At 44.1% G+C, this 26,287-nt stretch overlaps 2 protein-coding genes and 2 pseudogenes across 2 annotated transcripts; 1 reads left to right on the forward strand and 3 right to left on the reverse strand.

Annotated features, from left to right (window-relative positions):
- The window catches only part of LOC132509640 (large ribosomal subunit protein eL31-like), a 59,250-nt pseudogene that overhangs the window by 17,690 nt on the left and 15,273 nt on the right, over positions 1-26,287 (forward strand).
- On the reverse strand, positions 5,652-5,855 carry LOC132509641 (probable protein BRICK1). Its single transcript, XM_060130901.1, has one exon. It carries the CDS (start codon positions 5,853-5,855, stop codon positions 5,652-5,654), a length of 204 nt encoding a protein of 67 aa, XP_059986884.1.
- CHST4 (carbohydrate sulfotransferase 4) lies at positions 8,225-15,630 on the reverse strand. The gene is made up of 2 exons (XM_060131084.1): positions 15,559-15,630; positions 8,225-9,913 (listed from the first exon to the last, which is right to left on the reverse strand). The coding sequence occupies exon 2, from the start codon at positions 9,896-9,898 to the stop codon at positions 8,723-8,725; it is 1,176 nt and encodes a 391-aa protein (XP_059987067.1). The 5' UTR covers positions 9,899-9,913; positions 15,559-15,630; the 3' UTR covers positions 8,225-8,722.
- On the reverse strand, positions 23,228-25,533 carry LOC132509609 (soluble lamin-associated protein of 75 kDa-like; annotated as a pseudogene).

Here is a 26,287-nt window from a genome sequence, read left to right on the forward strand (position 1 = left end):
ATAGGTCATTCTGGTTAGTAAATGGGAGGTGAACTATGAGAGCAGGGCAAGAAGAGGCCTGTTAGGAGGTTCTGGCAGCAGTTCAGGTGAGATTTGAAGTTGGTTTGGATGAACATTGTAGCAGTGCAGATGTTGAGTGGAGATGGTCTGATTCAGGGTACATTTTGGAAGTCAAGCTAACAGGACTTGCTGATGGACAGGATTGTGGAAAGTAAAAGAAAAGAAAGAATCAAAGGTGACTCTATTCCCCCAAGACATTCATTAAATAAAATTTTGCCATTATGAGGGTGGAGAGGCAATAAAAAAACAAGCCATAAATTTTCTGCTTGGAGATTTGGCTAAGAAACAGTTGCAAGGCAATCACTAAGCAAATATTTGCCAATTGCATCCAGAAGGCAATTGGTTAGTTCATACACCTTGTGAACACATGCAGCTCTTTAGACAACCAGCATAATTTGCAGCTTCTCTTGCTATGATAATATGTATCACTATACATATATATATATATATTTTTTGCGGTACGCGGGCCTCTCACTGTTGTGGCCTCTCCCATTGCGGAGCACAGGCTCCGGACGCGCAGGCTCAGCGGCCATGGCTCACGGGCCCAGCCGCTCCGCGGCATGTGGGATCTTCCCTGACTGGGGCACGAACCTGTGTCCCCTGCATCGGCAGGCGGACTCTCAACCACTGCGCCACCAGGGAAGCCCTTGTATCACTATTAGAAATACAATTCAACTTAATTTTTGAATCTCTGCTTTATCCACCCTCCCACCTGCCACCCCACTTGACCTAGCACTTCAGAGCTGTTGGCTTTAAGATTCAACTTCCCTTATTTCACTCAGACAGGAAACTCTTAAATGTTGGTTATTTCTTATCTGAATCTTTAAATATGTCACTGTGTTTCTGTGATTGGCCTTTTAAAAAGTATTACATAAAGACTGATCCCTTTACATAAAATGAGGCTGAGATCAAGCTTTCGTTTATTAAACAAATATTTATTGTGTGCCTACTAGATGCTAGGAACTGTGCTAGGCATTGGTTATACCACGGTGAGTAAGATAAGACTCTGCTCTCAAAGAGCTCAAAGAACACATAAATTGGGCAGTTTTTTTTTTAACATCTTTATTGGAGTATAATTGCTTTACAATGGTGTGTTAATTTCTGCTTTATAACAAAGTGAATCAGTTATACATATATTCCCATATCTCTTCCTTCTTGCGTCTCCCTCCCTCCCACCCTCCCTATCCCACCTCTCTAGGTGGTCACAAGGCACCGAGCTGATCTCCCTGTGCTATGCAGCTGCTTAAATTGGGCAGTTTTATTACAGTGTGATAAATACTATAATAGAAAGCATGTAAAAGTGGCATTCAAGGGCTTCCCTGGTGGCGCAGTGGTTGAGAGTCCGCCTGCCGATGCAGGGGACGCGGGTTCGTGCCCCGGTCCGGGAGGATCCCACATGCCGCGGAGCGGCTGGGCCCGTGAGCCATGGCCGCTGAGCCTGCGCGTCCGGAGCCTGTAGCTCCACAACGGGAGAGGCCACAGCAGTGAGAGGCCCGCGTAACGCAAAAAAAAAAAAAAAAAAAAGTGGCATTCAACAGAGGCTTAAGGATCAAGCCAGGAAAAACTTCCAGAGGGTATGTTTTAGTTGAGAACTGAGGGATCAAGAAAATGAGCCAGAGAAGTTGAAGGTGGGACAGAACAGGGTATTCCAGGTGGGAGAAGCAGCATGATCTAAGATCCAGACATGGTACATTGGTAGAACTTCACATTTGAGATGGGGGAAGTGGAGTCTAAGAGGGAGTTATTAGAGAAGGATGCAAGGGACGGATCTTGAAAGGCTTTCTAAACCTGAAAGTCCTTTGGAGAGGGGGAAAGGGTTGCAGGTGAGTGTTGAAGTGATCATAAATTGATGGGGGTGATTATAACTGCCTGTGAACTAAGCTGCCCTCATGTGATTTTCTCCATTCAGAATTCGCCTGCTTGGGCTTGGGAGAAGGCAAGGAGAAGGCAGAGTGCTGGGAACGTCCAGGGTTGTGAGTGCTGAAGATAATTCAGCATTTCTCCAACTGCTCTTTCTCTAAACATTCTACTGACAGATGTTAACAGGATGAAAACATCCTTGGTCAAAGAAGTTTGGGAGAACTGCTATATACTCTAATCCCTTCTTAATATACACATAAACATATTTGAAGTTCTGAGGGTCTCACATTTGAAAACCCAGTTAAATTTAGTGTAGTCAACTTTTTAAAGCTTATTTGCATCTAGAATGGCCTGTGTGTGTGTGTGTGTGTGTGTGTGTGTGTGTGTTGCATCTGCTAAGGTCTCATAGTTTGGTTCATGATGGATCAGATAATCATACACCTTACCACTACATAAAATAATAGGAGCCTTTATTTCTTTTCATTCAGCATGTTTAAATTATAGGCAGTTAGTCATTTAAGTCCACATTGATTTAGGGTAGAGCAATGGCTAACTTTTTCTGAAACGTACCTCATTCTTTATGAACCTATTTTACGTTCCTATTCCATTTGTTACTAACTCTTGTCATAAATTTAAAAAACAAACAAAGCATAAACTAGCTTCCTTATTTTTCATCCAGGATCATAAGAAGCCAGTGTGAAAATTGGCAAGGAAAGCTGGACCATGCCAAATGGTTAGGATTAGGGCTGGCGGGGAGGACAGCAGTCAAGAATTACTTGTATTATTATTTTACTAATAATAATAACCAGCGTTTTCACAGTCTTTACAGTTTACAGATTACACTTATATGTGTTATTTTACATAATCACATTCAATTATTGATGAGCAGGGTACAGCTATCATTGGTGAGAGCAAGGAACATAATTTGGGGAGATGACAAATGAAAAGACATGTTGAGGAAAAGAAAGATAGGAGCTGGGTGGGAAAGGAGTTTAAAAAATACTAGGGACGGTAGTCTAAAGCATGCATTCCCAATGGAGGTGAAAATTACCAAGGGGGTGAAAAGCAGTTTTGGGGAGGCCAAAAAAAAAAAGAGTAGATATTATGGTGGTTTGTGACCCTCCAAAGGGCCACCATACAAAAACAGACATGCAGTGTATTTACGGTATTAACATTTCATGGCAGAGGTGCAATTAGGGAAAAAATGTCTAAAAAAGCTTGTTGAGGGTGAGGGGGTGATAATAAAAAAAAGGTTGAGGAACTGTGATGTAAACTCTGTGGTGCCCATGGAACTTTTTGACGTTTGTCAGTGATTCTTCTGTTCTCCGACATGTTAGACAACTCATTTGTCTAGCACAGTGTCTGCTCATGGCTTCATTTGTCTGCCCATCTTCCCCAAGGCCCTAAATGGCCATGTTTTGCCCCTTTAAACTCTTCTCTTCAAGCTACAGCTGACTGAATTAGGGTGGATGCAAGCAAAGACCGGTTAAGGCATAGATTGCCCAGTGAGTGACCGGGAAGCCTGGCTGCACTCACTTCCTCTCATCAGACTTCCATGGTGCTGTATTGGTGTAATGTCTCCTCCACTTCTCCCTTTCAGATGACTTGAGTGGGTATCAAAAGAGCCCAGGTTATGACATCTCCCCAGTCAAGACGCTTTCAATCTCATTTGAGTGAGATTGAATGTAATTGAATGAAGATGGAAGAGAAATTTATTTGAATCATTAGCTCTTTGTCCTTTGTATACTAATCATATATTAGTTAAGGGAGGGCTTTCCTGTACATTGTAGGTTTAGCAGCACTCTAGGCCCCTCCCCAGTAGATTCCAGAAACACCCCCCTCCCAAAGTGTGACAACCAAAAATGTCTCTAGGCGTTGCCAAATGTCCACTGGGGGGCAAAGTCATCTCTGGTTGAGAACTACAGATATTGAGAAACTAGAATATCAGAAAATTATCAATCTCCTAATGGTATCATTATGATCAGAAATGCCATAAAGGGTTTGTGATCTGCTGTTAAACATCACCTTAATAAGGATGTTACCAGAAATTATGGAAGACAGTCCTTGAGAGCCGAGACCAGTGTTGTTACCAAGATATTCACAGCTAACAATAGTGAGCAGCAGATGCTTTCTAAGCATGTTCCGTGTATTAACTCATTAGTTCTCCTGGCAACTCCAAGGAGTTGGTACGACTATTATTCTACCCACCCTACAGGTAAGGGAACTGAGACATGAGATGTTAAGGGACTTGCTGAGGTCACCCAACTGGTGATAGCAAAGTCACCCAGGCAACCCAGTTCTAGAGCCCACATTCTTTTTAAATTTATTTATTTTTGGCTGCGTTGGGTCTTCGTTGCTGTGCACGGGCTTTCTCTAGTTGTGGCGAGCAGGGGCTACTCTTCATTGCGGTGCGTAGGCTTCTCATCATGGTGGCTTCTCTTGTTGCAGAGCACGGGCTCTAGGCGCGTGGGCTTCAGTAGTTGTGGCACACAGGCTCACTAGTGGTGGCTCGCGGGCTCTAGAGCACGTGCTCAGTCGTTGTGGCGCACGGTCTTAGTTGCTCTGTGGCATGTGGGATCTTCCCGGACCAGGGCTAGAACCCATGTCGCCTGCATTGGCAGGCAGATTCCCAACCACTGCGCCACTGGGGAAGCCCCCAATTAGGCATTTCAGGCCATTATGTTTTCTCTAGACATGAAACAGCTCATTCCCCAAACCTAATTACTAGCCCTGAGAAATTTAGATCAAATTCATCCCTCATCTATGTTCAAACTCATCCTTAGATCTCATGCAGCTCAATAGGCTTGGGAGGCAAACAAATGCCTTCCTATTTGGGGGTTGGGGGCTGGAACAGATACCTCCAAAGTGGAAAGGCTGTTTTGCAGAGCACAGTCCTCTATACCCATCATGGGTTCTCAGCTCCCCGAATTCCCCATGTTTCATAACTGAGTGTACTGCCACTCGCATCCCTGAACTCTGGTGCCAGCCGCCTGAGCGCTTCAATAGGAGATGTTCCATTGCTCTCTAAGTCTCGCTCAGCACTGGGTCAGAGTTTTATTTATTTATCTATTTATTTTAAAGTTGAGGAGTTTATTAGGGAAATATGAAAGGTTAAGACACCTCAAGTGACAGAAAGAAAACTCTGAAAATGTCCCTTTTCAAGCCAAGTGGAGGCCTGGCCTTGACCTTCCCAAAAGGACAAGAAACTGATGGGTTAGCAACAACATTCTCTGGCAGCCACCTCACCAGGGCTCCTCAGCCAGGAATGCTTCCCACCCCTGGCCAAAGTTGGGGAGGAGACAGACTATTTATAGAAGCAATGCAGAGGCAATGAGAGCTGTAAGGAAAGGCTGAGAGAGAGAGAGAGAGAAAGGTGGGGAGGACCTGGACAGAGTCTCAGGCTTTTGGCTCTTAGCGCCTCAAATGTGTTGACAAGTAGTCATACAAAGTGTTACTGAAGAGGTAAAGTGCCTACTGTTGTTTCTGAGAGTTCCCCTGGACTCCTTCCCACGCGCCACATCACACTGCTGGGTGTACATGGCAGAGCACAAAGGTCACAGTTTTGAAATAAAGAAAAACAAGAATAAGCCCTGTTGTTCTTTAAGGAGAGAGGAAGGAACTGAAGACTGCTGGGGCCTTTCCCACGAGGCCTTTTTGTTCTGCAAAAGCAACTTCCTAGCAGCAGCATGGCACAATTATAGGTGAGAGTCTCACCGCTTGTCACCCTCGCTTCATTCAGTGTACTCTATTCTCTGTTCAAGAGCTGTCAGTTTCTCGTTTAGTGTTGCGAGTCTTGAGTGGAGAAAGTCTGCGATATCAAACGAGTGGAGAAAGTCTGCGATTTTCTTGCTGCTGCTGGTGATGACCTCAATGTACTCCCAGCTCGCCCAGTCCTGGTGAACCTCGCGCTGCACTGGATCCTCTTGTCCCACCATGGCTGCTGCCTAAGGAAGCGCGACTAGGTCAGAGTTTTAGAGGTTATGTAGCATGATTTTATACTGCACAGTTTTATGTTATATAAAAGTGCCATTATAGTATTGTTATATATTCTCTAAACATTTTTGGGCAGGGTGCAATTTGAGGTTAAGGATAAGATGCTACAAACAAATAGAAATTAATTTAGACCAGAACTGTCCAATAGAACTTTTGCAGTGATGGAAATGATTTATATCTGTGCTGTCTGGTACAGTAGCCACTAGCCACACGTTGCTATTGAGTACTTGAAAGATGGCTAGTGCAACTGAAGAACTGAATTTTATTTTAATTTTAACTTATTTAAATTTAAACAGCTGCCAGTGGGCTCCTATATAGGGTAGTGTATAGGCTGTCTTTCAAGAGGATGGCTACTAGCTGTCTGGACCTCATCTGACTTAGGACTTGGAATATAGGAAATTTAAAGCTGTTTTAAAGTAGATCTTAAATAAGATCCTGAGATTTCCATGTGGCTAGTCTCTTTCCTTGTCTTGGGACGGATGACTCATTTGGAGATGGAAAAGCAAGCAGCTCTGTACTCCAGCATCCCACAGAGATGGTTCCTAAGGAAGTTGCTGACTTTAAGACAATTCAGGTAGAGGCTGAAATGTCAGAGGGGAAATCAGAGATGGTCGAGTCTATCACTGTCTCTCCCCCTCACTGGCCCTCTTCACTCTGTTTGCACCCTCACCTACTGCCCTGGCCTTATTTTCAACGTTGGGGAAATTTTCATAGTTTTGGAAGGTTTGGAGAGGCAAGAAGCATTTACCTGGGAGATTCTAGGCTCTCAAGGAGGGTCTAGAGTGGCTTGGGTTTAGGTATTAGGATAAATTCACTCCTTTAAAGCCCATGTAAATTAACGTCAAAGACCTAGCTGGTAAAGGTGCCTACTCGAGCATCTCAGGTGGTGGTGCAGCCCAAGAGCTACTCGGCGGAATGGAGCGGGAGAATTCCCATCTGCCGCCAAGGGAGCTTTGTGAAGCGAGGACCATGTCAAAAGTGGGCGTGGGGACAAAAGGAAAGATGAAATAATGGTATCTCTCAGAATTGAATAAAGTGAAATGTTTCGAAAGTCAGGACCCAGAGGTTCACGCAGTTCCAGACACACAGAAACCTTCCTATTCCTTCCAACCTGAGGACAGCACCTGTGTGAGGAGGAAGCGCTTAGATACTTGGCATGTGCTGAAAAGTCACCTGTCTTGGAACAAGAAGGCAGAGAGTGCTGTTGCCCAGGGCAGTGTGTACCATCGTCAGGCTGGCTGTGGAAGAGTTACACAGAGTCAACTGATAAACATACAGAATCCCAGCCTCTCCTGGGAGATTCCATTTCCAGCAGATCTGAGGCAGGGCATGGCAAAACACATCTTTAACAGGTGATTCTGATACACAAAGTAGATCTGGGGAATCCTGCAAAGATTGGGGGAAACAACTTTTCTTGTTAGGGGAGGTGACCAGGAAGAGCTGAAGAGCACCAATCGTATTACAACCGAGGTCCTCTGGCTGAGGTATGAGATTAAAAGAACTCCAGAACCTAGAGTGATCCACCTGGTATTACTATAGCTTACGCTGCACACAAGAAAGGGCTTAGCTGCTAGCTGTCTACTTTCTACAAATTCTTAAGAGGACAGTGTATCGATCAGTATTGATCAGTTTAGACCTTAGTCCATCATCTGAACCAAACACTGTCTTAACATGTTTTTCTATGTGTGGATGATAGATAATAATAAAAGATGAGAATATATATATTTATATATATATATGTATAACTGAATCACTTTGCAATACACCTGAAACCAACACAACATTGTGAATCAACTATATTTCAATAAAAACGTTTTAAAAATTAAAAAGTAAAATATCCCAGTCAAAAAAATCTGTAAAGATGTTTAGGCTCTTAGTTAGGATCCCATAAGAATGAGCATTTACTACTAAGTAATTAGAAAGCATAAAAAGGTACACTCCAAACAGAACCTTATTTTGGAATTTTAGTGTTAACAGATGGCAGCTTCACAGGTTAAAATAGGAAAACACTGAGGGGAACAGATGTCCAAATTGGGCCCAGCCATCCCGTGAACTTCAAAGCTTCCTCTGGGGGCTTCCCTGGTGGCGCAGTGGTTGAGGGTCCGCCTGCCGATGCAGGGGACACGGGTTCATGCCCCAGTCCGGGAAGATCCCACATGCTGCAGAGCGGCTGGGCCCATGAGCCATGGCCGCTGAGCCTGCGCGTCCCGAGCCTGTGCTCCGCAATGGGAGAGGCCACAACAGTGAGAGGCCCGCATACCGCAAAAAAAAAAAAAAAGCTTCCTCTGTTGTGCAGATATTTTGTTCCATATTTGTGGTAATGGATAGCTGTGATGGCCAAGCTCACAGGCAAGCATCCAACCCTGTTGCCCATTCTCTGAGGACTCAGAGTTCACATCCCTGTTGAATGTGCTGATGGACTGTTTGGTGGGAGACCTATTTCCCTGGTTTTTCCTGTCTCTCTCCTTTCCCGCCGGGCAAGATGTGGACAGAAGAGTTTATGGATTTACTCCAGTGATACTGCACGGTGCCACATAGGACCCAGGCCACAAAGTCTCTGAGGTATACATAGGTAAGAAGGCCAAGAAGAGAATAAAGACATTACTTCTGCTTTGTTGCTGGATCGTGCCCCTCACATAAGGTTCCTAAGTCTCTTCTCTAGATATGAGCAGAGACGCAAAGATTTCTCGACTTGAACATGTTTGGGCACAGCTCATGCTCACGCGTACGCTGACACACACGGTCGAGGCTCAGAAGCTGCCATCAGTTAACATGGTTGAAGCGGGTGCCAGGTGGAGACAGAGCCTCCTCAGCCCTCTTGGTAGACTTGCTCAGCGGGGCTCCAGGTAGACAGAAGATTCAGCGACAGGTTTTTCTGCTCTTGCTGAGATGTGACAAGGTGGTAGCCCAGCAAATTCATGGTATTCCTGCAGACTTTCTGAAGCCGAGAAACCTTTTCATAAGGCAAGGACCAGCGCCAGGCCTGAGAGACATTGAGGGCATTCCTGGCATTTGTGTGGAAGGCATGCTCACCCATGCCCTTGCCTCGAGTGATGTTGTGCACCCAGGTCTGGAGCTGGGGCAAGAATTTCAACCCTGCATATTCATACATTCGGGCAGTCTGGGCCAGGGGGTCCCGGACCAAGTCCTCATAGCGCACGAGCAAGTAGCGCTGCCTCAGGGCTTTGGGCAAGGACTGCACAGCCTTGTAGATCTCCAGCTGGCTTTGGCAGATGACTTGCATTGCGTAGTAGGGTTGATCCTCCTTTTTGAGTTTCTGCAGATGCTGCCCCATCACAATGTGGGTGTCAATCATGAGTTCCTCCGTGGTGTGTTCTCGGGAACGGAACACCGCCCGGGGGTCCCGGACCAGATGCACAATGTGCAGATTGAGGGAAGGGTCTCTCAGCAGCGGGTAGAGCACCTGCAGTTTGAAGAAACGGACCTCCTTGAGCACCACGTGGCTGTAGGTGCGGCAGGCCTTCTCCACCACCTCAAAGGGCTCTTGATTGCACAAAAGCTTACAGTGAGCCTGGGGTATGATCTTGTCTCGCGGGAAGATGTTGCAGGCAGGTGGAGAACACAGGGCCCGGCTGCCTTCCCACTGGAAGAGGCTGGACTGTTTTCGGGGGCCAGGTTTCATGTAGGCATCAAAGACGCTCATGTCACACAGAAAGACGGCCCGTATGAGATCCCGCACTGCCATGTGCAACCTCTGGGGAGTACTTTGTGTGAAGGTCATCCAGACGTGCCAGGCAGGCTCCATCAGGTAGAAGACGTCTGGGTGCTGCCCAAAAAGCTGCCCTACGAAAGAAGAGCCAGAGCGCCACGAAGACAGGATGAGCACATGCATGTACGCGGGCTTGGGTTCTTCCTTCATGTGCAGGGAGTTGAAGTTGTGGGAGTACAGAAGGATGAATAGAACAAAGACAGCCATCTGGGAAGCCAGGAACAGTAGTAGCTTCATTTTTGGGGGCGGTGTCATGCTGAAGTAGAAGACCTTCAAGGAACAAGCAGAGGGGCTATGTTAGGCTAATGTTTTGGTATCTGGCTTCCATCCCATTTCTAGCCAAAGCTACTTTCTCCCTGACCCGCACCAAGGGACAATGTAGAATGCTGGAGCCTTCTTGCAATGAATTGCACAAATCCTTCTCGAAATTAATTCCTGTCCCTTGCAGTTAGTGTGTCAATAAGCACTATTTCTTTCTTTTTTTTTTTTTTTTTCTGGTACGCCGGTCTCTCACTGTTGTGGCCTCTCCCGTTGTGGAGCACAGGCTCTGGACGCGCAGGCCCAGCGGCCATGGCTCACGGGCCCAGCCGCTCCGCAGCATGTGGGATCTTCCCGGACCGGGGCACGAACCCGCGTCCCCTGTATCGGCAGGCAGACTCTCAACCACTGCGCCGCCAGGGAAGCCCAATAAGTACTATTTCTTTTTAAGCTCTTTCTTTTTAGTCTCTTTACTTCCTCCCTCCTGGTCCTTCTTGTCCATGGAGCTACAAAAATGTGTGAACTCAGCCATATTTCATGAATATAGGGAAAACAGGTTCACCCTGGTGACACACATGTCTTCACACAGGCCATGTAGGCAAAGCTTAACCACAGTCTGACCCAAGTTTTGGTTGAATGCCCCATGATTCCTTCAGAAACTACAGGAGATAAGCTGACTTCTGAGGAGCTGCCTTGAGGCCCGGCCACCCACCCCCATCGTGAGGGATAGTGCCGAGGCCATTTCTCACTACCCTCCTTCATCTCAATTAAGCACAGGACTTTCAATACCCTGAAGGATATGGCTGCAGAGTATAAAACTGCTTGGCTTTGGTTTGGAGTTGTCTCCTCAGTGGCAAAGTGCCCGTGGCACCTATCATCTGATCCCCTCTGATTTGGTCTCATCCTGTGGGACTAGGGACATGAGGAGCTGACCCAATGCTGTCCTCGTGTCTGTGTATGTAATAAACTATCTGAATCGATTTGGGTTGAATCGTTGTTGCATTAGCAGCCAACTGTATGAAACTGTGGCAAGCCAACCTAAGAGCTGCAGTAGTGATGCTGTGGCCTGTTAGCCACTGTGCTGCTTCTTGGGGTAATGTTTGACCACTTGACACAACTTACTCAGGGTTGCTCAGTACAGTTGGGCATGTTGTATACTGCCCAACCCTAGGGAATGCCACTTCATCAAGAATTTAAGATATTTATTATTTAACAAAATGTCTGGTAGGTGACAGTTAAGTATCTTGGTTCAGTAGGATAAGTACATTAGGATGGTTTTCCAGTTCTTAGATGTTAAATATCTAGAGAAAGGAATTTCACTTTGTAATTTACACTAAGGCTTAAGCAGACTGGTGGCAACGCTGAACTTACTCCCTTCACACCAGGGCTTTGTGTGAAAAGACCATTGTTCCCAGTGCCATGCTAGAATATTATTCCAGGGGAGCTCTTAACTATGGGTTGAGATGACTCTGGATCAATCTGGGTGACTTCCTGACATAAATAACTATTGAGAAATATAATAGATATTTCACATAGTGTAAAATGTTAACAGTAGCAAGGTGCTAATTTGCATATCACTCTATACTCAAGAAATTCTTCCTTCAAGCTTTAATAAAGAAGAGAAAATATGTTTCTAGACAGTAATTGCAGCTGGGTTTAGGATATGCTATTCTCCTGGTGATAGGTCTCATCACCAATTTTTTTAAAGTTTTGAATAGCTAATAGTCACATGGTTCAAATTGTTTTTAAGAGTATCATTATCATGGACATTAAATCAGACTCAGAATTTAAAAGAAGGCTTCCTAAGATTCCACATGCAGGAAGGGAATAAGGACAGTGCTTCCCAGCCTGTAGCCTAGCCTGTCACACTCCAGGTCTTTTACATATTGAATATTAGGTGAGGGGAAGTCCTATGACAACAGTTATGTCTCTGGAGGAGACCTATAGTCATAAATTGGAAAATTTCTAGAGCTATTTGTATGACATACTTTTTAAAAGGGTCATAGAATTTTTCTAGGGGAAAGAACACCTAAGAATTTTACCAGCTGCTGAATCAATAATCTCTTCTCTGTTTACTGACAGCTAGTATTTATCTACGAGCTGGTGTTTTATCATCACTATACAGTGAAATATATACTTCCAACACCTGTCCTCCATCTGCCCATTTCCCAACTTGCCCCCAAATAGCAACTGGGTTCTTTTTTTTTAGCGGTATGCGGGTCTCTCACTGCTGTGGCCTCTCCCATTGCGCAGCACAGGCTCCGTACGCGCAGGCTCAGCAGCCACGGCTCACGGGCCCAGCCGCTCCGCGGCATGTGGGATCTTCCCGGACCGGGGCACGAACCCGTGTCCCCTGCATCAGCAGGCGGACTCTCAACCACTGCGCCACCAGGGAAGCCCCTGGGTTCATTTTTTAATGTGTCCTTTCAGTTGCTTTATGCGTACACAAGAAAATTCAAATGTCTATGTATTCTTAATTTTTCCCCTTTTGATAACACAAGAAGTTGCAAGTTATCCACACTGTGCTGCAACTTGCTTTGTTAACTTAACAATATGCCTTGGAGAGCTTTCCATGGGAGTACATAAGGCGTTTCCTCATTCCTTTTTACCACTGTGTAGAATTTTATTGTATAGATGTACCACAGTTTATTTAACCAGTGTCCACACTGATGAGCTTTTGGGTTGTTTCCAGTCTTTTGCCATTTCAAAAATTTCAATAATGACCTTTATGTTCATACATCATTATGTAAGTATGTAAGCTTACTCCCCAGAAGTGGGATTGCTGAATCAAAGAGTACAGGTATGTGTACCTTTGGGATCTGTTGTCCAGACAGCCTTCATATTGGTCATAAACCATTCTGTGTGTCTAGAAGTCCAGAGATTCTAGAGAGTAAATTTTAGAGGAGGAATTGGGCAGTCACAGATGTGACTCTTGGAGTTTATAGCTTGCTTCCTGAAGAGGTAGAGCATGCTTTGCCAGCCCATGGACTTCCCTTGGAAGTCCCCTGAACCTTCTAGGAAGTGTGTAATGACCTCAACCAAACCTTGCGTGGCAATGGCCCAGAAGCCCCTCTCTGTCATTCATTACAACAATGCATTTGCTCCACATGTGCCAGAAGATCCAGTGAGGATCATCTCTCCTACGTGCCAAAAAAACCCACTTTGCTGTATGCCAGGAAAATGCCGATAAATGGGAATCCTTGTCTTGGCCCTGAAGGTTAGAATGGGGCCGGCTAAGATATGTTCCTATTCTTTTAAACTTGAGCCCAAGAGGAAATGATTAGAAACTAAGCCATTTTTGACAACGGCTCAAGAATACCCACCCCCCAGCCCCCCAAGTATTGAGGAAATGACTAGCAAGAGATCTTCTCCCAAAGGCAGTTATGAGTATGAGGAAAAGTTTGGAACAAAGATAGGAAATAATGGAGCAAAAGAGAGAGGAAAGAACTTGACCTGTGTATAATTATAAGGATAGAATTGTATATGCAGGGCCTATAATCGGCTCAGGAAAAAGCTAACATTTCCTAGGAACTAGCAACATAGACCTTTCAAAAGTACGTCCTCCCTCCCCCTATCTGGCTTTGGGCCAGTTCAGTGTTTGAGAGGGCTAGCATGCTCTGAGCCCTCCTTGCCTGCCAATAGCACCTGGTGTCATGCCCATTCTCTCCCAGAGCTGGAGCCTGGCCTTTGAACTCATCCCCAGTTGTCCTCAGGCTTTAATAGACCACGGTTCTCAGGAATTCCCAAGGAAACCCTCCGACTGCTTTCTCTGCTTTTTCTTTCCATGAGCAGTTTCCCCGGCCAGAAGGAAAGTATGCTTTTGTAAAGTGAGTCCCATCTCTTGTCACTGGGATCTAGACGCAACCTGGATCTAAGCAACCCATGATGGGGCTGATGAGAACAGTCAGGGGACACTTTAGGGTGTGTCTCAGGGAAAGCTTATCCCTGCAGTCCCTGGAATCAGTGGTAGAGGTGGCTCCGGGAAGACAAGGAAACTCAAGGCTTTTCATGGCAGTTTCCTCTATTCTAACCATCATCTCTCCCCAGCTGTCCTATATTAACCTCCTCTGTAGTCCTTGGGGTCAGGAAGCATTTATGAGCGGTCTGTGATGTGACTTCCATCTCAGAGTCCCTAGTCCACCTTCCTGAGTGTTCTTTTTTGGCTATTTGATTGCATGCTTGAACCTGCCCTCCCTGTTATCTAATCCTGAATGTGCTAGCCTGGTCTTGATAGTAAGTGGCCTCTCTCTTCTGTCTCTCATTTCTCCCCCTCAGCTCTCCCCCTCATCCACTGCTGCCTTGAAAAACATCACGAAAGGGTGGTAGTGATGTAGCACCTACTTCAGGCACAGGGACTATAAGGCACCAGGATGGGTGACTCACCCAGCAGCCTGATTACAGAGGGCTGAATTATAGAGGACCCTCAAGTCCATATCGTGTAGCCTATTAGAAACAAAATGATGAATTCTGAGGAAAAAACCAAACATACATCAATTTAAGAGCCCTGGATTCCAGCCGCTGACAGATTTCTAATTTATATTTCCCAGTGAGATTATGCCCCCCAAACCAGAAATTAGAGATGGCAGAAGACATTTGCACAGAGAGAGAGGAGAGCTGGATCGGGGAGACCTGCATCCACACATATAGCTGCAGAACCTGGAAACCTGTGAGATAAGCACCTGGGCAAAGGGTATCCGTACAATAACAAGCTCTAACTAGACTGAAGGGTCTTTGCAATTTCTGTGTCTCTAGTAACAACGACAGTGCCTGGCGTCTAGTAGGGGCTCAAGAAACATCTATTGAATGAATGACTGAATGAACAAACATTTGTAGCGTTTTTTTTTTTACTATTTGAGGTGCCCTCACTGACCTGGGTAAGGAAAGCAGGACAAGATTTTTTTTTTATTTTGCACATATAAAAGTATTTAACTTCCAATTAGAAGTTCCAGACTTATCCACAGCCTTACAAGATAGAAGTCTCTTCTACCTTGGCTGACTCACTGGTCTCAAATTTAATCTTATTTTACATCTGAACAGGGCTCCACAACTTTGAAAGCCCTTTCAGCCACCGTAATGACAACAGTCCAATTAAATATATAGAACAGTGATGAGCCACACCTCTGTGTTTCAGAATAAGTGAACTTTAATTAATTGACTCAACGATAGAAATAGCCCTGTCTGATCAGACCCGGATCTTTTGGGTCCCAGGTCTGAGAATTCAGTTATCACACTAAATCTTACCTGAGCTAGAGAAAATCTGTAGCTCCCAGCACCTCCCGTCCCTACTCCCCAACACCTGAGCAGAGGAGAAGCTGCAAGACGTACAGAGATCCAAAGCCAGCATCTGAATGAGTAAAACACGTCAGGGGGACTAGCTACAAAAATATACATCGGAATAGCCCTACTCACATTCTAGGCTCTTTCTTAACTCTTTTAGGGATAGAGCTGGGTGGGGAGAGGGGAGCTGCTGGCAGGCAGCTTGTGCTTTTCGGGGAAGATTATCCTGGTGATTCTGATTCAACCCCCCACCAACACCTCCCCTCCGCCATCGCCCAGAAAATTCCCAGCTTAGTTGCCCCAGGTTATCTGATACTCCGCCCCAAGAACCTGGGAATAATGGCCCTGCTTTGGAGGTGTAGAGAAAATTCTCTCCTTACCTTGTTAATGGCTTAGGCTTCCCCACTGCTCTAAAGGCTCACTGCTAGCCAAGTTGTGCAGCTTTTGTCCTCTGACTCACCAACTCTCCTCTCAGATTCCTCTTCCTCCTTGCATCTTGCATAACCATCCCTACTCAGAGCAAATTCCACTGCCTTCTTTCTCTGGCAAAAAATTACCCACCTTCCAAGACAGGGTTAAGAAAGCATCGCTCCCAGAGAGACTTGATATTAGCAGCTTTAACCCTGAGATACTCAAGGGGTGGGGAGACTCTGCTGGAGTGGGCGGGGCCCGGAGAAGCAAAGGAGGAAGCATTCTCTCCCACCACTGGGAGGCGATCCTGGAATGTAGATCCCTTGAAGGCAGCTGAATAGGTTAACTACCTTAGGGCAAAGTGGAAAAAGAACAGGGACCCCAGAAGTAGATGAGGTTGATAGGGAAATCGCAGGACAATGACAGCCAAAATGGACACAGTGTGAAACCTTGCTCTTATCTCTGCTGCAAAAAGAGGAGAAAACCTGGAAGCGATTTCTGGATTCCACCTTCCTGCTCACTTCACTGGATTTAGGGAGAAAACATTTTTTTTGGCCTCTGTGTCTTATTCAACATCTTCACCCTTCTTGCAGGAGGTAGTAACTAGAGCTATTACGTAGATGTAATAACTCGTTTTATGGGAGGACACATATGTATTGGCGTTTAGTTGGGGTACGGGAAAAGAAATTTCCCCCTCAAGAAAAAAAGAAACAAGTTATCATGAAAAATTATATCTTCTTACTAGCTGTGTGTACTCGGGCAAATCACACAACTACTCTGAGCTACTTTACATGATTGTTGTGAGTGTAAAACAATAGGTGAATTTTTATTTTTATTTACTTATTTTTGGCTGTGTTGGGTCTTTGTTGCTGCGCGTGGGCTTTCTCTAGTTGTGGTGAGCGGCGGCTACTCTTCGTTGTGGTACGCGGTCTTCTCATTGCGGTGGCTTCTCTTGTTGTGGAACACAGGCTCTAGGTGCGTGGGATTAGTTGCTCCATGGCACGTGGGATCTTCCCAGACCAGGGATCGAACCTGTGTCCCCTGCATTGGCAGGTGGATTTTTAACCACTGCGCCACCAGAGAAGTCTCGATAGGTGAATTTAAATATATATATATATATTTAATTGAAGTGTAGTTGATTTACAATGTTGTGCCAATCTCTGCTCTATAGCAAAGTGACTCAGTTTAGGTGAATTTTTTATTCAATTAAATTAAACTTAGAGCTTCCCTGGTTTTTTCCAGGGAAATTTTTTTCCAGTAAGTTCCAAATAGCAAACTGGAATTTGCCAGGCACAGGCAATTATTAATATAGCATTTACAGTGTATTTACAACTATTTACATAGCATTTACATTGTATTACAATGTAATCTCGAGGTGATTTAAAGTATACAGGAGGATGTGTATAGGTTATATGCATATACTACACCATTTTATATAAGGGACTTGAGCATGGTATCAGCGAGGGTCCTGGAACCAATTCCCTTGCAGATACGGAGGAAGGGTTGATTGTACAGGCAAAAATATGCAGATCACTAAAGGGAAGTCTTCAGGTCAAAGGCCAGATTATATAAAGCAACACACCAGAAGTCCCAAGCCTTGAGTCAGCCACGAAAAATAGCCTGTATAGCTTCCAGGACACTGATTAATTCAGAAACTGTTCGATAAATGTTTACTCCCTTTCATAGAGAGGGGAGATCCAGAAGAGAAGTCGCCTATAGTGTAGCACAGGCACAAACTGACTTCTCTTTCGTGGGCGGCTAAGAGCCTCTTACACTGTATATTCTTGGACTATGTCAGGTAGTCATAGATTCAGCCACTGGATTTGTCACATTATTAACTTCATAATCACTGTGTAATTCACACAGACCTTTATATAGTCCTTCCTTCCTGGAGGCGAGTTTATTGTTGGAATTAAATGGACTGCCACTCCCTGGGGAAGATAGAACCAACATTTCGCTTGGCTCATCTTGGCTATGAGGAAGGAAAAAAAAGATGAGGAAGCTCTTTTTACAACATGTACAGGAATAAAGGTAAATTGTGGTGGAGTGTAAAAGCGACTGATTTTGGAGTCAGACGTCTGGGCAAGTCATTCCACCTCTCTGAGCCCTAGAATATCACTGTAAAATAAGGTGTAAAGTATCAGTGTAAAATATATGTTCACCTAATGGAATTCTTGTGAATGTTAGGATTGGATTCATGCATATAACACCCCTAACACAATATTATGACAATAATGAGTTTAAAAGTGGTAGTTATTATAGAATCATAATAACACCTCTTTTTTTCTTCCTCGGCTGTTGGCTTATTTTCCAAGGCCTTGAAAGAGAGAACAGGCAGAGTTGTGTGAGTCCTGGGATAAATCTAGGCAGTATATTTGCTGGTTTCAATCAGCTGAGCCCCCTAAGGCCTTATCATAAGCACAAATAACCAGACCTGTGGTGGTGCCTTGTATTGATTTCAGTCGTGTGGCCTTCTCTTCCTTCCTGTTTCTCTCTAGCAGGTGGAAGAGAAATTTCTCTTCCTCGAGGTGACTCCATTGCAGAGACGTAAATTGAAGAGCAAAACTGGGCCGTTGGTAGTTCTGCTTTTATTCTTACTATAAAAGTAATACTTGTTAATTATAAAAAATTTGAAAAATACAAAATGTATAAAGAAGACAACACAAATCTCTTTACATTTTGCTGCCGAGAGAAGAGCACCATTGATCGTTTTTCCCAAGCCTGCAGAAATCTGTATAATTGGGATCACACTGAAAATATAGTTTTGTATTTATTTTTCCTTAGTCTTTAAAACATTTTAAATTATGAAATTAAAATTAAGGTATAAAGGTACAATTTAACAAATGATATAAAGGAACTACCACTCCAAAATAGAACACCCAAAAAACAGAACATTGCCAAAACTGCCTCAGTATCTCTTCACTCTCACGTCCTCCCCCTTCCCTCATCATTCAGAGGTGACCACTTCCAAGGTAAGCAGTTCCTTATTCTTCCATATAGTTTATCACCTTAAGCAGTACAATTGACCAAACTGACCCCAAATTGACTTCTTTCTAGGTAGAATTATAGCACATGTATTCTTTTGAGATTTGCTTTTTTCATTTCATTTTATCCTTGTAAGTTTCATCACATTGTTACATACAGTTATGGCTTTTTTATTACTGTGTAATATTCCATGTATAAAGATGCCACAATTTGTCCATGCTCATGTTAATGGACATTTGAGTTGTTCATAGTTTGGAACTATGACTGAATATTCTTGACATGTCTCCTGGCACACGTTTATACATGTGTCTCTAATAGAGGCTGGGTCGTGGGGGTTAGATCTGCTTTTTTCACTCACATTATATTGTGAGCATTTACCCATCTCAACACGTATTTATGGGAGACATTACTTTGAATGGATTTATCATATGCCAGTATTCCAGGATTCTATTGACAGATGTTTAGATTGTTTCCAATTTTTCCTTATTGCATTTGCATATAATTCTGTGATAAATACAGTGATCTTTTTTTTTTTGGTTGTGTTGGGTCTTTGTTGCTGTGTGCGGGCTTTCTCTAGTTGCGGTGAGAGGGGGCTACTCTTTGTTGCGGTGCACGGGCTCTAGGCGCACAGACTTCAGTAGTTGTGGCACGCGGGCTTCAGTAGTTGTGGCTCACAGGCTCCAGAGCACAGTCTCAGTAGTTGTGGTGCACGGGCTTAGTTGCTCCACGGCATGTGGAATCTTCCTGGACCAGGGATCAAACCCTTGTCCCCTGCATTGGCAGGCAGATTCTTAACCACTGTGCTACCAGGGAAGTCCCAAACACAGTGTTCTTAATGATTAATGAAGCACCTCCCACAGTGCTCAGTGCAAGTAGCCATCACACCTCCTTCCTTACGTGTAATACCACAGATCTTAGCCTCTTTAATTTGTGATCCATAAGTCAGTTAGGAAGAACTCCTGGAAAGGCTGGCTGGAAGCAGTCGTTAAGAAATAGGTATTCATGGGACTTCCCTGGCAGTCCAGTGGTTAAGACTTCACACTACCAATGCAGGGGGTGTGGGTTCAATCCCTGGTTGGGGAACTAAGATCCCCTATGCTGTGTAGCACAGCCAAAAAAAAAAAAAGAAATAGGTAATTAATCGAAAACTCAGGGTATCCAAAACAGAGGGCACTTCCAAAAAGGAATTATGGAGCATGAAGGTTATGAAAGAAGATCATTGTAGCTACTGCTCCTTCAGAGCTTGCGACAAACCAGGTACTATACTTCACACTTATTTGGGTTATCACATTGTCTTTGCCATGGCCTTAGGAGGTAAATTTCATAATTTCCAAATGATGGAATAGAGGTTTGGAGAAGTTAAATAATGTATCCACAGTTACATGGTTTATAGTGGCAAAATCTGGACTCAACCCCAGGTCTGTTGAAAGCCCAGGCTTACTCATCAGGTAATGTTACCTTCCTACATGACCATGGACCATTTCTTTAAGGCAGCACTGTCCAATAGAACTTTCTGTGGTGAGGAATGTTTTTGCACAAATACAGTGGCAACTACCACTTGTGGACATTGGACACTTGAAATGTGGCTAATGCTACCATTTTGGAAAGTGCAGATAAGGTTGTACAGATCCAGTCCTTGTTTTTGTTTTTGTTTTTGCTTTCAATTCTGTTTATTTTTTTAAGTCTGTCTTGAAAATACAAACAATGTGATTAATTGTGCCTTAAACAAAATCAGTGTCTAAACAAATTCAATATCTAAACACATCTTCACCAATGATATTAGGGAAAAGGGAAGGAATTTCAAAACACAGACCAGGAAACAATCACAAAATATAGGTTTAATTACTACTGTTAAAAATTTTAAAAAAAATTAGAAAAAAGAAACTACCAAGAAAACAATCGTAAGTACTTGAGTAAGTCTCGCTATTCTGAATAATGTAACATCTTTTCTAAATTGTAGACTTAGAAGTTTTAGAACACACAGACACTAAGGAAAAGAAAGGCTAGTTCCTTGGGAATTACTATCCAGTATGATACAATTACTTCAGGATAACAGAAGCAGAACCTTCCTTACAATTAGATTTTAACAAATGATTTTGCCGCTAATAGAAATGGGGAATGTATGAATGACAAGTTTTGGAGGGTGAAAGAAAAAAAAATGGACTGAAGGTAAGCACTGGATACAGAACTGAGGTTTGCTTATTTTTCACAACCAAAAATAAGCAAGTTAAACTATATTGTACAAATAAAGCTTGATACTAAGTATGCAAACAGAAGCATAAACATTTGTAACTAATCACACCCAAGAAAGACTAGGTTAACACTTCAAACACAGTATTGCTACTAGTGGACATACAAGGCAGAAATTTCTAAAATACTGTTACACAGATGAGTAATGTTAGTATAAATTCTTTATTTACATTAAAATCTGTTTCAGGGGGCTTCCCTGGTGGCGCAGTGGTTGAGAGTCCAAAATAACATTTTCTGTCAGAGATAATATGGACAAAAATTGTGTGCTGAACAGAAAGTTTTGAAACTGCTTAAAATGCACCTACTGTTTAAAGCAAACAAGTTTAACAAGTATAAATTTATACTGCGAGTCCTTAGTGGTCATATATGAATAACTGCACATTTCTTTTTTGTAAACCTCAGCAACTATATTCACACATCAAGAGTTGTCAGTGAGCTCAGTCTTAAACTACACCTTTTTTTTTTTTTTGTGGTACGCAGGCCTCTCACCGCTGCAGCCTCTCCCGCCGCGGAGCACAGGCTCCGGACGCGCAGGCCCAGCGGCCATGGCCCACGGGCCCAGCCGCTCCGCGGCATGCGGGATCCTCCCGGACCGGGGCACAAACCCGCGTACCCTGCATCGGCAGGCAGACCCCCAACCACTGCGCCACCAGGGAAGCCCTGTCTGCTAAAGATTTTTATCTCAACTTTAAATCTTCCTAAAATGGCAACATCCCAAAATAAAATTTAGTATCACCTGACTGTAGACTGAATAAACCTTCAACATCAATCCTTAGCACCTCAAATAATGACACAAAGTCATAACACATTTTTTTTCATGTAAGGACCAAGCAGTTTTAAAAACAATCTAGGGCTTCCCTGGTGGTGCAGTGGTTGAGAGTCCGCCTACTGATGCAGGGGACACGGGTTCGTGCCCCGGTCCGGGAAGATCCCACATGCCGCGGAGCGGCTGGGCCCGTGAGCCATGGCCGCTGAGCCTGCGCGTCCGGAACCTGTGCTCCGCAACGCAACGGGAGAGGCTACAACAGTGAGAGGCCCGCGTACCGCAAAAAATCAAAACAAAACAAAACAAAACAAAAACAATCTAAATGGCCTCAAAGCATTCCCAAACTTACATGAAAATTTGAGTACACATAATACTTCCAAAGAGTAGGATTGTTTTAAGATTCTCTTTGGATTCTAAGAATAACCATTTTGTTCATTTTTAAATAAATTATTTTACGAAAATAAACAATTGAGGATGTTTGTTGTTTTTAGTTTACCCAGGCAAAGGCCTTTGTGTCGCGCAGGCAAAGGCAACCACAATGTACACGCAGGCTAGATTGGAACCTGTCCGCACAGAACAAGTCAAGAGCGAGCAAGCCAAAAGGGACAAACGAAGCCTCCAATCTGATTTAAGCTCTTGTAACTATGGCTCCTAGGGCAGCTTATTCCTGCCCTCTAGGTCTAAGATTGTGGGGCGCAGTTCCAAACCTACCAAAAATGGAAGCCAAGGGCATAAGCTGACAGGCAGGCAAAAAGATCTTTTGACAGGAATCACTCCATGAGTTAGGGAAGTGGATGGAAGTGAGGGGAATATAACGAAGATTCTAGAATAAAGGCAGTGGCAGGATTAAGGAGAAGCCTTAGGAAGGGTTCTCACACTTCTAAATTATACATGTTAACTGGGTGAGGACAAAAGTACAGTCCCCAGATTCAAATGAAATTTTAAATAATTATACGAGTGCCTACAGGCCAGAGTTAAATCCCTAGCAGTACTATTAATATCAGATGTTATCAAGAGTGAACTGGAAACAGATTTTGTTTGTGCCTTTCCACAGACATTGAAGTCAAAGGAAGAAATTGCACCTACAACTAAGAACTAAGAGGCCCAAATACCACCTTCATAAACCTTTGACCATAAATTTCCAAATTTGTGCTCTCATTTAGTTGAAGTTGCATTTATCCTAATTTACTGACATTTTTGTTTAAGTATGCCTACATTTTAAAAAATGGTGATTAGTTTTGAAATTTAAGATAAAACTTCTAGAACCTTCACCGAGATTACTATTAAAACCCTTAGTATAAAAGATTTCTGTGATCCTTACAATTGATGGAAACCCTACTACTTTCACATTTTTTAATTTATATTTTCTGAAATATTAATGGTCAGATATCCCCAACTGCTAAAGAAAATATAGTATGATCTGGTTTCCCAAAATCGAAACATGGTTAATAATGAAAAAAATTGTATTTACACAAAATAGCCTGAAAAATTAAAAAGAACGGTGTATCCTAGGTCCTACAGGGGAGGGAAAAGCAGCATCATAAATAAGTTCAAATTGAAAATTTGGAGTTTTTGTCCTGTGCCCCATGCTATTTATTCACTGCCATATTTTAAAAACAACAATTATGTTATCCACATTTCTTCCTCATTCAGGTCAGCTTGGCTTTCTTCTTCGCAGGTCCTTTGTGCCCTTTGGCCTTTCTTCTTAAATTCTGCCTGTCGACCACAGGCACTTCCACTTCTATCTCCTCTGAGCTGCTATCCACAGTCTTCTCTGTTGATTGTGTCAACTGATCCAGTTGCTCAGAAGATGCTTCAGACTGCTCCTCTGACTGGCTCTTCTGTCCTGCATTCTGTGCAAATGGCACATCTTCAAGTTCAACCTCTATTAAAGAGCTCTGAGGAAGAGCTGGAGATGTTTCCTGAGGCTTGGCTGCCCCCTCCTCACCCTGGTCTTCCAGTGAGGCAGTAGTGTTGGGTGATACATTTTCAGGAATCGATTCTTCAGAAAATTCAGTTATCACGGAGTTTGGAAAACCATTCTTCATTTGGGATAGTAGCCACATTGTCTGAACTCCCAAAATGTGCTTTCTTTCTTGAAACTAGAGGCAGCCTCTCTTCAGTGTGCCCCTTGTCATCAGATGGGCCTTCATCTAGCAACATTTCTGAGTCAGTTACATGTGAAGTCTTATCCTGTGCAACAGCCTCAGGAGATTTTGAAGATTCTACCACCAGTGGAACAAGATTCGTAGAGTCTTCACTGGCATTAAAAGACTGCAATTTTATTATATTTTATTTTTTATTTTTATTATTTTTTATTTTTTTTTGCGGTACACGGGCCTCTCACTGTTGTGGCCTCTCCCATTGCGGGGCACAGGCTCCAGACGCGCAGGCTCAGCGGCCATGGCTCACGGGCCCAGCCTCTCCGCGGCATGTGGGATCTTCCCGGACCGGGGCACGAACCCGTGTCCCCTGCATCGGCAGGTGGCCTCTCAACCACTGCACCACCAGGGAAGCCCCAAAACTGCAATTTTAATTCTTCACCTAAAACTTCACTAGTGGAGTCCTCCTCTTCTGTTATAGGTGGAGTCTTAAGAGTATCATCCATTATCTCACCATTCATAGGCTCTAATTCAGATTCCTTTTCACCTTCTTGCTTTTCCAGGCCTGGCTGGGTTTCTGGTGCTGGTCGAACATTTTTATCACTACTTTCATCTTCAGATTCAATCACAGTCTGTTAGGGTTCTTCTTCCAAGAATTTTTCTGAGCTCTCTGATATTTGTGCAGTAGACTCCAATTTGTTCACTGAAGCTGTAGGTGAAGTCTGGGGAGTCTTTTCATCTTCCGCTCGAGAACTACTAAATTCAGAATCCTGAAACCGTTTTCCAGTCTTTGGCTGCTTTAGATGACTACTTCGAGTACGAGTGGAAACAGGTGTTTTATCGTGACCTTCAGAAGTGCTTGCAAAGGCATCTTTTAGAGAATCAATAGTTAGCTGCATCTCACTAGACAAACTGTCTTCAGCTCCTGCTTCATAGTCTGGAACAGATGCAAGACCATATTCTCCAGACACAGGTCTTTTAGCTTCATTTTGAGAAACTGCAGTCATTTTACATGTTTCTCTTTGTAGTGCTCTGGTGATTGGTATTCTCTGGTACCAGTGTCCAACACCTTCAACTTCCCAAAGCAGTTCATGGTCTCCTGGATATTTTTCAAAGTACTGGTTGCAAGCTGTGTACATAAGAGAGGTCAGTGGATACCACAAGCCAAGTGCATCTTCTGTGAAGGAATCAACAAGTCCTCCAGCATATGAAGCCCAAAGTCTTTGCCTCTATATTTCTTTCTTATGAACATTGTATCAAGAACTGGCAGTTGGTAGCTTTGGGTAAGAAACGAGGCACATATGCTTCCTGTAGGCTTAACTGGATAAAACCCAGTGGCCTCTCCTTTCTTCCACAGAATCTTAGCATAATCAGTACTGCTATGACCCAGGAATGGGATCTCATTTCTCTCCATTTCCTGCTTTCTGTAAATAATTCGATTCAGTACAGAACCCCTCTCTCCCCAAGAGTTCTCACCTGCTTAAGTCTCTCTCTAGAAGGGACAGATGTTTTCACAGTATCATCAATAGCCCACCACTGATCAGCAAGGTAAAGTGGCGCAGCTGTGAGTGAGTCCTCGGGTGCAGAAAGAGCAAGAACTTTCTGGGTCTGATCTCCATCATAGAGAGGTACAAAGCTAATTTGACAGGCTAATAGGAATCGTAATATTGAGAAGAGAAGAACATTCAGGATTTTCAGGGTCCCCACACCTGAGATCTGACATGTAATCTTCAGCAGAATTTTCCATTTCCTCGTGACTGCAATTATCCAGCATATCCACAGGGAATGCCATCCTCTCGGACGCGCCGCCTGAGCCCGGGAAAGGAGGCGGAGCCGCGGGAATGAATGAAGCCGGCGGCGGCTCGCTGGCGACCCCCGGCCGGGACCGGGCTGCGCCGCTCGCGGCTACCGGGGCCGGTACAGCCGCCTGCCCCTCGCCCGGGACGCCCGGCTCCTCCAGTCCCTTTCTTCTTGAGTCTCAGAGAATCTGATGAAAGATAAAGACCTTCTCTCTAGAAAAACGCACATTTGCAAATCATCCAATTTCAAGGGGTCCCAAGTTAAGAATCCTTACAAAAGTCTGCACGCACTTCAGGTGCTTCCCAAACTGTGATTTTGTGGAGAGAGCTTTCTCCCAGGGACCACTATACAGCAGAGCTCTGAGCTCCATCAGTTGCTCTTGGATCTTTACAGTCTGGGGACCCATCTGAATGGTGAAGAAATCCTTGGTCAGCCCCTGAACCAGAGTCTGATTTTCTCAAGAGATCAAGAAGGATTTCTATGCTGGTTACACTACGCATTCCTGCTACCTTCACCCAGACCATCACTCCTTGTGTACTAGGATTGGAGTTTCTCAACTGCTGTACTTGGCTACCTGTCTTTCCTGTCCACAGTGACACTAAAAGCACAGTCCAGCTTTCCTTGCGTTCCTTTTCACGTAGGGGCTCCAGCACTCCTCATTTCACTCAGTATGCCTCAGCCTGCAGTGTGGATGTTAAGGCCTGAAACTTGAGTGACGTTACACTCCCTCCATTGTTCACCAGCCCTGTGTGGCTTACCAAAGCCTGGTGTCAGTCCCAACCAGGGTACTGGCTA

The sequence above is a fragment of the Lagenorhynchus albirostris genome, chromosome 19 (assembly GCF_949774975.1).
Source record: "Lagenorhynchus albirostris chromosome 19, mLagAlb1.1, whole genome shotgun sequence".
Taxonomy (NCBI): Eukaryota; Metazoa; Chordata; class Mammalia; order Artiodactyla; family Delphinidae; genus Lagenorhynchus; species Lagenorhynchus albirostris.

Coding starts and splice junctions, on each gene's coding strand:
- CHST4 (XM_060131084.1), bottom strand. CDS start 9,898: ATGACACCGCCCCCAAAAATGAAGCTACTACTGTTCCTGGCTTCCCAG.
- LOC132509641 (XM_060130901.1), bottom strand. CDS start 5,855: ATGGTGGGACAAGAGGATCCAGTGCAGCGCGAGGTTCACCAGGACTGG.